This window comes from Falco naumanni, chromosome 7, assembly GCF_017639655.2.
Source record: "Falco naumanni isolate bFalNau1 chromosome 7, bFalNau1.pat, whole genome shotgun sequence".
In the NCBI taxonomy this organism is placed as follows: Eukaryota; Metazoa; Chordata; class Aves; order Falconiformes; family Falconidae; genus Falco; species Falco naumanni.
This window is the reverse complement of record NC_054060.1, coordinates 20,638,749-20,655,511: the sequence shown is the minus strand read 5'-3', so window position 1 is coordinate 20,655,511 and position 16,763 is coordinate 20,638,749. Positions and strand designations below refer to the sequence as shown.

Sequence of the window (16,763 nt, the reverse complement as noted above, 5' to 3'; positions counted from 1 at the left end):
AATAATTACTCTTGTCTTGGGCCAGGACTGAGGTTACTTAGTGCATGTATCTGCAAAATTTTTACTGCCTGATTCTAGTGTGTTCTGTGAATGGGCTTCATTCTCCAAGAGTGCTAGACAAGCTGAAAAAATATTGGGCTTCCTTCCATTCTATTGCTATTTTTTGCACCTGTGATGGTTCTTCAGGGCAGTGGTGCCAGATGTCATGAACAGTGTGGAGGATGTTGTCTGGAGCATTCTGCTCCACAGCCCTCCTGTCCATTGCCCAAACAAATCTGTAAAAGTGAGTCCTAATCCAACATTTTCTAGAGTCTGTTATTTTTATGGTTGGTTGCCCCTTTAGTTGATAGAAGGTATGATTAGTTTAAAGAAGATACTAGGCTAAGCTTATACTCGCAATGTAAAGCTCATCTGACCTGCAGAATACAATACCTGTCCTGAAAAATACTCCAAGTGGAAGCAGAGTATTGCATTTTTAATTTAAAATATTGTTTCTCCCAGTGGAGTTGCATACATTCCCCATTGTCATTGTTAGTATCAGGATTTTATCTTTAGTAGCTAGGTTCAGGCAAAAACCTAGTATATTGTCTTGGTTGGGGTATGACACACTCATCCTGCACTGAAGAAATAACCTATTGCCTTGACTGAAGCTGAAGTTTAGCTGGGATTAAATATTAAGCAGACAACTAGTATTGTCCAGCAGTGCAGGTGTTATTTGCTGAATTGGGAGAGCAACTGTAATGCTGGATTTTTTTTTTTATGTTTATGTATAGTATGTACTTAATCCTATCAACAGTATTTATGATTCAGAAACTATCTTTTCCTTTCTATCAACCAAGCCTCCTTAGTTCAGATCAAACTTTCCCTTTTTTTTTTTTTTTCCTATTTTCCTTTTCTTTCTTATTCATCCTTCCTATCAGTTCATAGGTAATTGGAAGAGCTTATCAAGATCAGTCTGTCTGAGATCTGCTCACTGCATTACTTTCTCTCCCAGGGCGTATGATACAATGTCCAATTTTCTTCTCCAGTAATTATGATAAGATAAATGTGTTAATATGGTAAGGCAGGTCTGTAATGAGAATTTTTTGTCAGCTCTACTGTCTAAAAGAACAATTTTCTCACAGTGGACTTTGAATTTCACTGCACTTCACAGGCTCAGCTGTCTCACTACTGTGAGTGCATGCTGATAATAATGGTTGCCATCATCTGGAAATACATGTGTTTTATAAAGAAATGAAGATTGAAGGGCTATGTTGCAGATTACTTTGAGAGACCAAACATTTCTGACCTTTCTAGAATGTTTTCAATCAAATTTTTTTAATCATCTTTTGGTTTGTTTGTTTCTCACTTGGGTATTATGAGGTTTCAGATATGCTACCAATTTAAATCCTGTGTTTAAGAGGATAACCAAGATAACCAAGGTGACATCAGTAGTGTGAAATATTTTTGGGTTTTTATCTATATGCAAAGGGCCTCGCAACATTTAGGGGCAAAGTTAGGGGTCCTGTAAGGTGTACTGCTGAAATCCTGAAGACTGAACTTCTTACCAAAAGTGTATCTGTAACACATAATAGGAGCTACCTGCAGTATATTCCATGGAGAAAGGATAGTTCAGGTTCCCTGCCGGTTTTTAAATCAACGCTGAAGTACTGAGGTGCATAACAGCCAGTCTGGGTATGAATTTGCTGATTACTGTTAATTCTTCATGAACTCCTTATCTGTACTGAATGCAAAGATGCTGTGTGTTTTAATTTATTTTCATAATTAAGTCATTGCGCTGATGGATGAAAAAATGTCTCTCAAACAGCAGGCCTTCTGAATATATATTAATTCTGGCAATGTCTTCTTTTATGTCTCATTTTTCGTTTAGGATAATAAGTGAATCCCTTAGGGACCAGCTTCTAGTTACCATCCAGAAAACCTTTAATTACAACAGGAATCAAGCTCATCAGCTGTTCATCATTCTTATGGAGTGCATGAAAAAAAAAGAACTTGTAAGTGCCCTAAAAGTAGTTCACAAAGATAATTTCTGTGACCACACCTTATGCAGTACTTTGAAATGCCATTCTCCCAGGGTTACAGTTTAACCTTCCCCCCCCTGCCCCGCACCACCCCCTCCTTTCCATATAGTTCCATGAATGTATGTAATCATTCATTCATAACCATAGGGCAAGAAAGGGATTTTGTGTTCTGGAAAGCATCTAAAACCAATTTCAGATTCTTCTCCTGTGTAAGCTGATCAAGCCTGTTTTCACAGACATGAGCAAGGCAGACTAAGACACTGAGATAAATGCCCTAAAACCAGGATCAGCTGCAGAAAGCAGAGGAAAGATGATTGAAAAGGTTTCCAAGGAGCAATTAGCATTCAGAGTGCATCAGCACACTGTTGGTCCTCTGATACAGTTACTTTTTTAACAGCCTTTCATTCCAGTAAAATGGGCTCTTCAGGTCTTTCAAAAGAAACTGAAACATGAAGTGTTCTTGAAGGTCCCAGCCTTGCTTGATCCTGGCTTGTTGCAGGTACATTCCGTGTACTGCGCTACTGAGGTTCCTGCCCGTCTGCCCTATCCCAGCTGCAAAGAAAAGTGTGTTCGGGAAAGGAGAGTCTTTAACAGTCACATCTGTTGTCTGTGAACAGTGTCTTGAACTTGTGTTCACTGTGCCTGTACCTTTGCAGGCAAAATGAATCTTTGAGTGTTTGACTAGTTGTCTTAGTGAATTTTTGTGAATAGGACCTCCCTTGAGTCCTGGTATAATTCCATTTCGTTCTTTCATACAAATCCTAAACAGCTGTTTTAATAGCAATTGAACAGTCTGATGGATTTTTTGGCATTTTTTTTTTGTTTAATTGCAGCTGGAACTGGTATGACTGATATTTTCATCTTTTCTGCTAAAGCTGCATGTTTCTATTAGAAACAAGAGAGAACTACCACAGCCTTCTCCTCAGACTGTGCATAGGGAATCAGATAACCAAACGGTGATTGAATTTAAGCATGAAATCAAGGCATTTTAATTCTTCAGGGTGCCTCATTGTATCGCTAAGGAAGTGACATCTATAACAGGAGCAGCTATAAAGAAACTTTGAATGACAGATTAAACTTTTTAATGAGGCTGAGAATAGAGGGAGTTTTTTCTGAGTTTTTAGAAAAATGGTGTTCCATGCTACCTTAAAACCAAGTGTGTTTTCCTTCTACAGAGCCCACACTTTGTCTTTCATCAGCTTGGAGCCAAGTCTGGTCCTCCCAAGTTTACTACTGTCTCAAATAGCTGATGTGAAACTTTTTCCTTAAAATTTTAAATAAACAGTAAACTGTATGTAGCATTCCTTACAGTTCTTACTCTTTTAAGTAGGGAGTGTTCTTTTGATTTCTAGAAGTAATTACTTAGTTGTTCAGTGAGAAATAATAAATTCTGCTCTGGTACCCAGAGAAGTATAATGGAAGGGGGCAGGGAGTGGGGAAGTCATTTCCCCAGAGCATTTGCTTGTTACTTGCTGTGGCAATACTGCATGTAGTAGCTGCCGGTGTTTGCATCTCCAGACTGTGATTTGGAGCAAAGAAAATGGGTACAATGTAATTTTTAGTTATCTAAGCCTAAATCCTGGCATACTTCCTTCTGAACTGGTGCAGTGATTTAGTCTGAGCCTGAGGTCAGGTGCATTGCTGTGAAAAAGGGGAGCAGCCCCTGCGTGTCGTTGGTGTAAGTGCCATTGATTCTTAAGTCATAGCTTTTGTGCAAGTAAGAGCTGAATCAAATTGTCTAAAATTTGGCCTGTTTTACACACAGAGATCACAGAACATGAAGAGTCCCACCATTTTTTGCTAGAGCTGTCCCTACCATGCACAGGCATGCTTCTGGTTCCATCTTTTTCTGTTGTGTGTTTTCATGATGACTTGGTATTAGTAGGGAGTGAAGGGCTAACTCAAGAAAGAGAGCACTGGATCTCCCCTTAAGAGCAATAGGATACAGAGCTGAACGTGGCGCAGTGGTACTAATCATAAAGCAAAGAAACTTCCTCACATCTGTACATCAAGGTCTGTGCTAGTCCTCTTTTTATACAAGCTGCTCCCAACAATCAAAGTACCGATCAAGGCATTATTTTTACGTTACTTTTGAGCTTATTAAAACACTGGAAATTATGAGATCACTTTCATCATATTAGAATTATCTCTGATGTTCCAGTCAAGGAACAGAGGAGCACAAAAAACCTCCAGAAATCCAGTTCACCTTATCCATTGAATGAATTCTGATTCCCTGAGATCTCCTGTTCTACTTTTCAACACACTTTAAATCTCACATCAATAGAAAGGTGGCTAGCAAAGGATTTGGAACATAAAGGAAGTTTATGTTATGAAGAAGTTTAATGATGTTTGCTATTTTTTCTTTCTTCTGCTTTGAAAAGGCAGGCACTAGAATGGTTTTTGAAATTTTTCAGATGTTAAGTAAAATCACTTCTTTAAGTATAACACCAACTGTACTGTTGTATATTCTCTGCCATAGACATGCCCATAGGAGCCTAGCCTCTCCCAGGTAAAAGCTCCCACCAAATATTCGGTGAAGTTAGGGGACTGAGTCAAGGAACAGGTGAAAAAACGTGATCAGTGGTTCTCAGGATTAATCTACAAAGCCATTCTCACTGCCTTTCAGGAACTGGATTGGGATGGGAGTCTGTGTCAAGAAATTGCCAGATTGTTTGCAGGTCTTCTATCAGTTTCATGTTCTCTACACTCTGCAAAAAAACTGGCCTTTTCCAGAGATTATGCTGTGAATTGGCTCATGCCTCTGATTTTTCTGTATAATGTCGATCTCAGCTGCCAAGGAAGTGCTTGTTTACATACTTATACATCACAACATAACAACTGAATACTTACGTACCAACAAGTAGTTTCTTGCCTCCTATATACCATCATAGAAGTCTCTTCTAATAATTGTTTCCCTTCTTCCTCCATTCTCTCCAATGCTTTTGTCTCCAAGGTTTATTACATTTGATGCTGAATTCCCTTTACTGTGGGAGGGATTTCTGCAAGAGGAAAAGGTCTATTTCAGTTTTATCTCTGTTCCTTCATTTTTGATCAGATTTTCATACTACCTAATTCTTAGGTTCATAAAAGCCAGATTATGCAGTTCTGAATGATTTTTAGCAACATATATTTAAATACTTTTGCCAGAACTAAATTGTCTAAGGATTAATCAAACCGCAAATGCCACTTGGAACAGAATATGGCACATGCTGTGTTTTCAAGTAATGCAGCTCTGTACTGCAATCAAATCGACACCCATCCATGCTTTTTTTGTATGCATTCAGAAATATTACTAGCATACCCAGCTGATTATATAAAATCTTACATAAGGGCTCCAAATGTGAAGTCTTTAAGATTGTCTGGGTAATGTAAATGTACTGTTGATATATTTACATTTGTACATGCCAAGATTAGTTCCATACATGCACCTTCATGTACGTCAAGTTGGTAATAAGCCTGACTATGATAAGCCGGATCTAAGAGAGTCAGCCTTCCTAGAATTGATTGAGAACAGGGTGCCCACAGCTGCCTTAGTCAAACTGCTTCAAATTTAAAATGCACATCAGAGACAGCCTGATTTACTCAGCAAAATTCAGGCACTGACTGTGCAGCCTAAGCAGGCTTATGGTTTGCCTTCATTGATAATTTTGTCTTGTTAATTAATATTTTTTCCTGTAGTTCTTCTCACTTCTAATATCATGTATCTTTGCGTCCATTCAAAACCTATTATAACTGCTGAGAAAATTGCAATTCCCAGTACCTAATGCTAGTATCTGCTGTGAAGAGTTGCTTTTGGATAATGAAGAATTTGTTAATTTTTTGTCTGCATTCAGTATTAACTTCATTAACACAGAATATTAGGTTATTCTGCTTTTGAATTATTAATCTCTTAATATGTAGTTCAATGGCTAAACTTTGTATGAATTACTGGTTTTAAAATCTGTGGATTGTAATGGACTCAACTTAGCAAATGTGACTAGAAATAATTGCTTTTAGTTGATTCTGCTTTTTTGGTTGTCAATATATAGCATGTCCTGCAACTAAACAGTATTTGAGTGTTGTCGTCAATAAAATTAATGCTATGATAGTTATCCCGGGTGACTAGCATTTCCATTTCCAAGCTGGCATTTCCATTACTACTGGAAAATAATAGAATTGTCAGAAAACAATCAGTTTGGCATGGCAGTTTTGTCAGCAATTTTCAAAATTCATGGGTTTGGTGAAGAATTTCATCGTTTGTCATGTTTATTGTTTCAATATTATTTCAATAAACAGGCCAAGTTTATTGAAACGATTCAATTAAATGCTCGTGTGAAAATTAAATTTCAAAGAAAAATCTAGTGGAACTGTACTTTTTGAAAAATCCCAATTCTTAGGAAATAATAAAGCTTCACCATTCTGCTTTTTTTCTATCTGTATGTTTAGTCTCTCTCTTTCATGTGTTGTGATTTTGTGTGTTTGGTTTTATGCTATCATTTAGATTACTGTGTTCCGCATGGGGTCTGAAGGGCAACAGGACATTGAGATGTCTATCTTAACTGCTCTCCTTAAAGGTGGGTTTTGCAAGCAATTAGGAAGAACATACAACCTGATCCCAAGAAGACCACCTTGTGCACGGTCTGCAGTTCACTCTTGATGTTTAAGTCTTTGATTTACTTGCTCGGATTCTAACAAGAACCCAGAATATGCTTGGTTTAAGGTTCAGATTAGCTTGAAGCATAAAATCTAGACTGCAGATTTAGTGTGGCTTTCCTCACCTGAAAGCCTGAGACGGGAATGCTGCAACAGCAATACTACTACTGATATTTCAACACATTTTGAAATGTGTTCTAGCGTATGCTATTAAGTTAGAAAAAAAAAGGCTGAAGATTAAAAGACTATCTGGATTTTTCCAGATCTCAGATTGTGCTCCTTATGCCTTAGGGCAAAATCTAGGATCAGTTCCATGTTTATTTGGAGCTTGTTATGCTTGCTGAAACAACCGTTTTCTGTCTGCAGGTCTATATTAGTTGATACAGGCTCAATATGGGATCTCTAGTGTCCCCAAAGCTAAGAACTAAAGAGAGGAATTGCTATACTCGTATATACAGCATCAGCCAGAGGAGCTGAGGGGAGTCTTTTAGAACTTTAGATTCTAAAATGTATTAAATTTTAAATATTTTAGCTTTTAAAATTTAATAAATTAAATTTATTAAAGATTTAGAAACTTAGAACTTTAAATGTCTATCTTTAGCATCAGAATGTAAAGTCAGTGTGGGAGTGTTAAGGAAAAAAGGGAGAGAATCTGGTTAACCCTTTTGAAAATAAGATTATGGGCTTAAATGGAAGATGCTATAAATTTATTTAATGAACCCACGGCTTTGTGGTGGAATTATTCTAACAGTAGTATGACATGGAGTCAAGCTTGCTGCTTTCTAGTTCTTGGAGAAGTGAAGGTTGTTCAATCTTGTTTCATCGTGCATGAAATACTAAACATCTGTGTGTTTCGCTTTAGGTACCAATGCATCTGCTCCAGACCAGCTCAGCTTGGCTTTGGCCTGGAACCGTGTAGACATCGCACGCAGCCAAATCTTTGTCTTTGGACACCACTGGCCAGTAAGACAAAGTTTTCCTAATTGTATTGTTTATTAATGATTTAAAATAAGTGATGGGATAGTCACACCTTGGATTTTATTGGCAGGAGAAACAATATTGAATTCTGTTCTATGCCAAAGTGATGTAGGATATCTCATTAATTAAGAATGACCTCTTTGTTTTGAAATTTCCTTATACAGCCATTTGCAAATATTTGGCAATAATTTTAATTCTGTGAAAGAAGGAAAAACAATTCCATGACAAGCAGAAAAATAAATTTATTTAGATTCCCTGTGGGATGTGAAAGCAAAAAAAACGCCAGACATTTACTGAAGCAGTCTGTGGCCTTACATCCAGCTGGACAACAGCAGTCCTGATCACCCCTTCTGAGCTTGTGTGCTAGCATTGCCTAGGCTTCTATGTCGTTGACATGTGCTAGCAGTTGGCAGGGCTGCCAGCTACCTGGTAAAGTATGTGGCAAGGAAATTCACAGGCCTGCTTAGGAGGAATTGTGATGCTCACCTCATTAACAGCTGTGAAAATCTCTATTTGGATTAGTGGAGCACAATGCTAATGACCAGAAGAGACCATTGCAGAAAGCAGGCCTCTGGCAGGCAAAGCTGTGCCAAATGAACTAAGAAGCAGATTTTCAGTAAATCTTTAGGTCCTGAAATTGGATTTTCTTTCTCAAATTATTAAAGTTTGATGCTGCACTAGTTGAAGTCAATGGTGAAACACTGCAGTGCCTTTATTCATCTGTGTAGCTAAAATCCTCTATTTAAGCCACTTTCATGTCTGGCTGGATTGATGCTTTTTGCTTTGCTGTGTGAACCATCTGTTCATTGTTGAATTCATCTGTTGAATTGCTATGAAGCATCATGAGAAGATCAGCCTAAAAGAGGCAGTAAGAATGAAGGGCAAGAATTTGTATATTTTTTTAATTAGTTATCTTTCCTGAAACTATGCAATAAAATGACGCTCACAGGAACATTATTCATGTGCACGCTATACATAATGGTGAGATTTATTTCATTTGGAAGCCTGTATAATTAAATTTCAACAAATGTTGCTGCATATGCTGTTTTATTCCTTCACTTACAGTAATGTGGTATTTCCGATATTCAAGGTTCATTAAAATGCTTATACAGAGAGGATTTAATCATCCTAAAGATGATGAAATATTGTGCTGAGTTGACCTTGGCTAGATGCCATTTGCCCACCAAGCCACTCTGTTAAGCCCCCCTCCTCTGCAGAACAGGGCAGGGAGAAAATAAGATTAAAAAAACTTGTGGGTCAAGATAAAGGCAGTTTAATGAAGCAACAGCAAAAGTCGCACACATGGAAGAAAAGGAAGACAGAAGTTGTTATTCTGCACTTCCCATCAGCAGACAATGTTCGGCCACTGCCCAGGAAGCAGGGCTTCAGTGCGTGTAGCAATTGCTCTGGAAGACAAGTGTAAATAATGAATGTCCCCCCTTCCTCCACCTTTCTCTTAGCTTTCATATCTAAGCAGACATCATATTATGGAATATCCCATCGGTCAGTGTGGGTCAGCTGTCCTGGCTGTGTCCCCTCCCAAGACCTTGCCCACCCCCACCCTACTGGTGAGAGGAGGGGGATGGTTGGAGAGACAGCCTTGCTGCTCAGCAGGAGCCAAAGCACTGGTGTGTTGTCACCACCTTTCCAGCCACCAGTACACAGCACAGCACTATGAGGGCTGCTGTGGGGTGCAGCCTGCCACAGTACAAGTATTATTACTATAAAATATTTATTTGGATGGAATGTTCCAATCTCCGTATTATTGTGGTTAGATTCAGAGGTACCACCTGGCAACTGAAGCCACTTACTGCTTTGGCCTGTTTCATACTCTGCACTGGTTTGTGGACACAGTATCAGCTGATCGTGATCCACTGCCACCTCAAATTCATGAAGGTTGCTTTCAGACTAGCCTGTGCTGCAAGTTTGCAGTTGCAGTTTTGTCCAGGCTTACGAACTGAGGAATGGATTCATGGCTGCTAGGCAGAGAAGATTTATGAGGGTTTTTAAGATGGAACAAAACCACAGAAAGCAAGCTTTGTTAAAGGCTCGGTTCGGTAGATCTCTGTGCAAACCATGGATAGTTGTAATCCAGTTCAGATGTCCGTGGAGTTATATAACCTAAGCATGAGCTGGAGCAAGTTAAGCCTCCAAATCAGAGACAAGTGGTGTCAAGTTATTTGCACATGTGCCTGCCTGTCTTGGGTAAATAGGTTGGAAAGAGGAAGGACATTGCAAAGGGTAAATGTGTCTGAAGAAGTATAAACAGAAATATTGTCTGCAGAATGTAAATGGACCAGTTAGTGGCTCTCTTTCCTTTCTTTCTGCCTCCGCTGTATGGATGTTGTTTGGCATCATGCAGCATTCTTGTTAAGCTTTTTCTGTCCAGCTCCTTATCCTGCTTGTTGCAGTTTATTTTGACAACTATTGCTCTCACTGAGAGCAAAGAAACTGAAGTGTCACAAAATTTCTCAAGCTGCTCACACCAATTTTTAATTTTGAGAGAAATCCTCCACAGTCTACCTACTTCACCACTTTGACTTTCATTACTATTGACTATGTTGGACGTAAAAGCTTTAAAAAAAAGTGTAAAGATGTGGCTATGCAAAAAATCCTTATACTTAAGGGAATTATCATTTTTAGTTGACTGCATGTGGGAAGTGGTGAAGGGGAGCAAGTTCAATAGGAGTAGATTCAATGAAATAGTCACTGTATGATCAGTTAGATTTCTAATACTTCTAATGCATTATTAAATACAGCCTTTAGGAAGCCTTACAGCTCCTGATGGTACAGCTCCTGAGAAGGAAAAGAAATCTCCAGCAGCTCAGACCAAGGCAGCCAGAGGGAAAGGAAAGGGGAAGAAAAAAGGAGGAAAAGGAAAAGAAGAGCCAGAAGAAGAAACAGACCCAAGAAAGCTTGAACTCCTGAACTGGGTGAGATGACAGTAATTGTATTAAAACTGTTGAATAATTATTATCTTTTTCATCCTGAGGGACAAAAAGAGAAGGGAAATACACATTTTCATTTTACAGAATGCTCATTTGCACATACCCATACAGTCAGCAGCAGTTTCTGTAGGGATGCTGTTCAGTTTTTTATCGAGGAATCACTCTTATCCCACATGCACCACATGTAGCCATACCACACCAGTACAAGTCAGTGCTTGCCTGCTGCATCTTCTCCCCTGCACTGGTCAGAGGGAAATAAGAACACCAGTGAACATCTTCATCCTTCTTTGTATGTTATTTATCCAGTGAAGGCAGTTTAAACATCTTTATTTCTAAGCGTGTAATTTTCCAGTTGCAGTAAATTAGATTGTTCTGTTGTCTGGATTAAAGTTCATGTGTCAAGGCGATTGCTGCTCCAGGGCTTTTCCCCTCTCCTACTGGGTTCTAACCCCTTAACCCATATTAAGAGAAGATCCGTTAGGCTTTCTGACCAATGTTTTTCAAAGGCAAAGCTAAAGTTGGTGAAGGAAGAGGAAGTGCTTCTTCCCAAATGATTTGAGTCTTTTGACATTTTATGTTGCCTTTTCTGTGTGAGGCAGCAGTTTGAGTGGATGATACATATATGGAAGTATCAGGGTAAATTATGTCAACTTCTTAAATGTATTAAGTGCATTTTTCTTAAATTTTAACTTGTTCCTATCATGTTGACCAAGTAAATCTCTTTTTCACATAACGTGTCAAATGTGATGTGCCTGTTAAAAATACTAAACAAAATGATTGAAAGCTACAATTGTATTGCTAAAGGTTTATTTTACTGCTCTCCTCTCACCCAAGACCTCATCAGAAAACTCTGCCATCTGTATTGACTTGCACATGGGTAAAATGTCATTTTCTAAATACCTCTTCACTTACAGACTACTCAGCATATTTGGGAACTTGGGAATATCCTTAGCAATGAAAATGTTTATCGTTGTGGTCTTCTGTGCTCATGTAGTCCCACATTCTGTGTTCTGTAATTCAGGTGAATTCCCTGGAGCAAGCTATGCTGGATGCACTTGTTCTGGATCGAGTGGACTTTGTGAAACTGCTTATTGAGAATGGAGTGAACATGCAGCACTTCCTCACTATTCCTCGACTGGAAGAACTTTATAATACTGTGAGTGAACAGAAATAATAAAACGTCCTGTGATTCTTTGCTACTGCATTCAACAAGGCCGTCCTTTTACTTCTTCTCCTTCTGAGATACGCTTGTTTTTCCAAAAAGCTCTGAGCCCTGACAATACACAGGTGTCGGATAGCAGTAAAGGGAGCCATTGCTACTGCATATAGTGTCCTGTTGTTTCCCTGCATATACACATTCCTAATGAATAAGCCTATAGCAGCTTTCAGAAGCTATTGCAGTTTACTATGTAAATATAGTGATGTATTTAAAATGCACATTCAGAACACTTAAAGAACTTAAAGAAATAAAGTAGATAATGAAAATTTAATACCAGCAAGTAGTGGTCATTTACTTTTAATCTCAATTAGTTTTCATGTATGCGTACTTTAATATTATTTTTAAAAGCCTGTACATTTGTCAAAGTACTTACACAGCAACTTTTATTCTTGGCACATTGCAGAAGTCGGTATCATTTTTCCTTGTTGCCCAGCAAAGCAAAATGCTTTATCCAAACCTACAGGATGTTGTGCTTTTTTTTGTTGTTTTTTTTTTTTGTTGGTTTTTTTTTCAAATTCTCCCAACCCAGCCCAACCTGCAGCAAATTCATCAGGAACTTAACTATTTCGAGACTTTTTCTTCCCATCACTTGTGGCAGGTATTCTAGGGCAGCATTCATACAACATAGAGCCTCAGTCTAGGCTTCTGGTCCCTTTATGGCTCCTGCAGCAAGTGCAAATTCAGACAATACCACAAACAGCTGTGACTTGAATCACCACATAAAGGACTATATGAAAGAGATTACACAGCTCTTGATAGAAGTGTGTTTATCATTGTAGCCAAGGTTGTCCTTCTCACGGCTGAAGGGTGTCATGGCACGTGGTTGCCTGAAGTTCTGCTTACAGTGCCAAATCATTAATTACATTTGTATTTGCAAAAAATCTGAAGAATTTAAGCTCTAATGGACCTTGAATTATTTTTGTTTCAGAGATTGGGTCCACCAAATACGCTGCATTTGCTAGTCAGAGATGTGAAAAAGGTAAGCTTGACTAACAGCAGCATTATGTTAGCATGGTTACATTAGCTAGGTGAGTCAACAGTACAAGCAAGCATAGCACGGGGGAAAGCAGACATGTGAAATGGTAGTTGTTAAGAAAAGGAAAGTTAAATTACTTCTTGTGACAAACAGTGATGTCAGTCTAAATTGGGTATGGCTATACTGCACTGCTAGCAATTTAAAACCTAAGGAGAGGAAAGTTAGGCGCCTAGTAGTATAATATATAGTTTGAGATTGAGGTTGATACTTCCTTCTCTACAAGAAGCTCCCAGTGCAGCATTGCAAAGGAGGAAGGAAAGGCCTGCTAGGTTAACAGGAAAGCCTGCGCACAAGCACTGAATTTGTTCTCCTTTGTTTGTTCCCTTGTGTGTTTTTTAGTTACTGTTGTCCCATCAATCCTACTTTTACCTGAGAGAATATCTGTTCTGTTTCTCATTGCTAGAAGTCCTAAATTTCTTATTAATTTGTTTCCATTACATGTAAATGTGTTCATTATAAATGAATAGGGTCACTGTAAGATTTGTTGTTGTATTTGCTCTTGGAGGTTTTGGAGCTTTTATTCAGTGAAATTCAGCTACATGAAATAACCTGTATTCCTTTTTGCAAGGAAAACTCCCATTTATTCCCGGAAGTTTGGATGTGGGAATTACACAGTACTGGGTTAATGTATAATTCATATTCATCTGCTTCATAGTTTAACCCTTTTTTTCATTCATTGTTTGTCTTTTTGAGTGTTACTAATGCTCTCCTGCATTCTGCTTTCTGTCTGTCTCCTTCTCATTGCATTTTCATGGCTCACCCATTCAGCGACAGTCTCGGGGATTCAGTTGGGTTAACATGGAGGTGATGTGTCTGCTTAGGATATAGTTGTTTCCGTGGTGCTGTAGAATCAGTTACTGTTGTAAGATGTAGCTTGAACAGTGAAGCACAGTGTTCAGTTCATGGTTCTAGCAGAGTCAATACCACTATCCAGCTTTTAAGTGTAACAGTGGAAATTATAGTCTCCCTTTTTCTTTGAGTCTGGGCTGCACATTAATCTAAATCATGTTCTGCATTGTAGTCTTAACTCTGTAGATAATATTATGATAAAATATAAGTTTCCATAAAATATAAGGTATGCCTGATATTCACCATTAAATTAAGTCATGCTTTTATACTGGGTTAATGATAATCAGTGTAAAGGTATTTAATTTCATCAATATAACCCTTGCAAACAACTCAGGCTTGTATGGACACTGGCATGCTGAACAAGTAAATTAAATGAAAATTTGTCCTCTATATACTATAACTACTGCCAACAACAAAACAAAAAACATCTGGCCAAAAAAAATTTTTCATTCTATGAATCATTTATCATTAATTTCATACAAATATTCATCCAAATATTCAGAGACTGAAACCAGTGGCTTTAAATAATACCTGTGCGCAAATTTAAACATGACATGATATGTCTAGCCAGGCAATTTAATGAATGTTATATTTTCTTTTCCTAAGTCCTTATTTTGTTTTTTATATTATTTTTTGGTAGGGAAATCTTCCACCAGATTATCATATCAGCCTAATAGATATTGGCCTTGTACTTGAATATCTCATGGGTGGAGCTTATCGCTGCAACTATACTCGAAAAAGTTTTCGGACTCTTTATAATAATTTGTTTGGACCAAAGAGGGTAAGAATGAGTTCATTCTGGGTGTGGCTATTGTGCTGATGGTAAAAAATAAGTAATGCTGTGTTCCTTTAACTTTGTGAAATACTACATGTTAAATTCCAAAGAAATGCTGCAAGACCAAATTTGAAACTCTGGTAGTGAAGTGATATAAGGAACCTGTAAAACACCTATGTTAAAGGATGGGAAGGCCCAAAAGTGGGTAAATACACTGTTCTAGAGGTGGATTTACTCCTATTTCAGTAGTTCACAATCCAACATTTCTAACTGTGGTGTTTGTATATTTACTTACCCCTACTTGAGGCTGTAGCTTTTTTAAAACTGTAAACTGTATTGGTCAAGCCTGGCCTGTTGGTCAAGCCATTGTAACCAGCAGCAGCCTTAAGCTGGGTAAGGCAGAGAATTTAGTCTGAATTAAGAAGTCTGAATGAAAATGCTACAGTAAGTCCTGTAAAGAACTGCTCTGGCCAAAAATCTTACCCTATGGAAGCCACTGCAATCTCAGTAAAGCATTTCATAGTCACGTACCAATCCTGAGAATATCAAGCATGGCCCTTGCTTTGTTAAAAAGTCTGTTCTAAACAAATGGAATAGTTGTATTCATTAGCTTATTTGTTTGGTTCAGCTTTGAAGGTCAAGTGAAGGTTCCTGGCCTAATTACAAAAAGCCTCATGCTAGAAAACACAGTAGGATTGTAGCCCCACAGATGGTCACTCAAAGCCCAGGTACTCTGCAGCTGACATAGTGCACGTGTAGTGATGGAACAAGCAAATGAAACTTTTAGATAAAATATAAACCAGAAATTTCACAATAGAACAGAGGGATTTTTTTAATGGGAAATTGTGAGAGAAAAAAATTTATTTTTTTTTTTTTACTGTTTCCTGTGGGTGTCTTTATGGGTATCTTAAAAGCACTTTTTTTTCACCAAGCTTTTGTGACCATATGGTGATTTTAACTCTCTAAGCAGTTTATTATTGAATGATTCATTTAACTCTTCCATCTGAATCAAAACCTTGAGTGCAGGATGGAAAATATTTCCTAACCCATTGCCTTCCTGAAAATACAATTAAGAGGGAGATTGATTAATTGTATCATTTTTGGTACAGTTATTTAGAATAGAATGTTTAGTAATAAATACTGTACATTTGTGATCGAAAATCGTTGGATTGTTTGATCTTTGAATTTTCCTTCCCATATAACTGATTTTCTTTTCTATTTTTAATATTCAGCCAAAAGCTCTTAAACTACTAGGAATGGAGGTAAGTTGGGTTTATTGTAAAATACTGTTTTTATCAGAGCATTTCTTGGTACAGTTCTGCCCTTGCTCTTAGCTTTTTAACTATTACTGTGGCTTAAAGTAAATTTCAACTAGACAGGATTTTCCATTTTGCAAACAGCTTATGAAATACTTCTGACATTTTTTCTTGGGTAGGGTCTCGAGAACTACTTAAAGCCTTGCTCAGTAATCTTCAGGCTGTTTTTAGCAGTATTATGTAATAACACATTCCATGTTGGAACATATTGTAGGTTTAAGCATTCAGAAGTGGATATCAATGATATTGAAAAGAGAATGTGATCCAGCAGTGCTACTTACGGTCAGATCCCCTTTAACCCTGAAGTAACAATTTATGCGCAAATGAGATTTTATCATAGACAAAACTTTTAACTGGGGTGAAAAAACAAGGTGCTCTGACATGTTAGATGCTGTCCTCCACTATAAAACAGCCTTGCTACCATGATGGCACCATGCTTTGTAAATGACGAAGCTGATCCAGAATTTTGGGTCTAACCCCTGCTTCAATTACTTGTGTGTCTGCAGAAATTTTGAATTGATCAGAATCAAGTCTGGGACGATGCCTAAAATCTCACACTGTTTTGGAGGTGGTTGCTTTTGTTTCTGAAAAAAAAGTATTAATATAGACCAGGAAAGCATTTACACAAAGAGGCTAGGTACATTTCTCTGTGTAGTAGGCTTTTATTAATGCTGCGATAGCATTCGGACACAGTATATGTACATGTCGCTTGTGTCACATTTCATGTGAACTATACCCACGCACAAGAGCCTCTCCTTCCCCAAGCAGATAAGCGGCTTTCTACTCTATAGAGAAAGTCCAGGTTATGTTTAATCTCTCTGATCAGCTTCCTATTTTCTAATGGCTGGAGGCCAAAAGCTCAGCCCCTCAGAGATGGAACCCTTTTTTAATTAGCGTTGATCACGCATAGGTTGCTTGGTGCTTCTCCAAAAGCACATTTTGATTTTCTTGTTTCTTTCAGTGATAAATGTTTTAAGTGGTACAAACTG

The 16,763-nt window shown here is 38.0% G+C and overlaps 1 protein-coding gene across 10 annotated transcripts in view; it reads left to right on the top strand.

Annotated features, from left to right (window-relative positions):
* TRPM1 (transient receptor potential cation channel subfamily M member 1) overlaps nt 1-16,763 on the top strand; it is a 109,445-nt gene that overhangs the window by 69,478 nt on the left and 23,204 nt on the right. For 6 of the 10 annotated variants that reach the window (XM_040601083.1, XM_040601082.1, XM_040601078.1 and 3 more), the window contains 9 exons: nt 1,871-1,994; nt 6,502-6,574; nt 7,516-7,616; nt 10,391-10,564; nt 11,601-11,735; nt 12,727-12,777; nt 13,603-13,638; nt 14,324-14,464; nt 15,691-15,720. In XM_040601083.1, coding sequence (XP_040457017.1) covers nt 1,871-1,994; nt 6,502-6,574; nt 7,516-7,616; nt 10,391-10,564; nt 11,601-11,735; nt 12,727-12,777; nt 13,603-13,638; nt 14,324-14,464; nt 15,691-15,720 — 865 coding nt within the window. The remainder of the gene's footprint in view (nt 1-1,870; nt 1,995-6,501; nt 6,575-7,515; nt 7,617-10,390; nt 10,565-11,600; nt 11,736-12,726; nt 12,778-13,602; nt 13,639-14,323; nt 14,465-15,690; nt 15,721-16,763) is intronic. The other 4 variants (XM_040601084.1, XM_040601079.1, XM_040601081.1 and 1 more) reach the window with 1 other exon arrangement.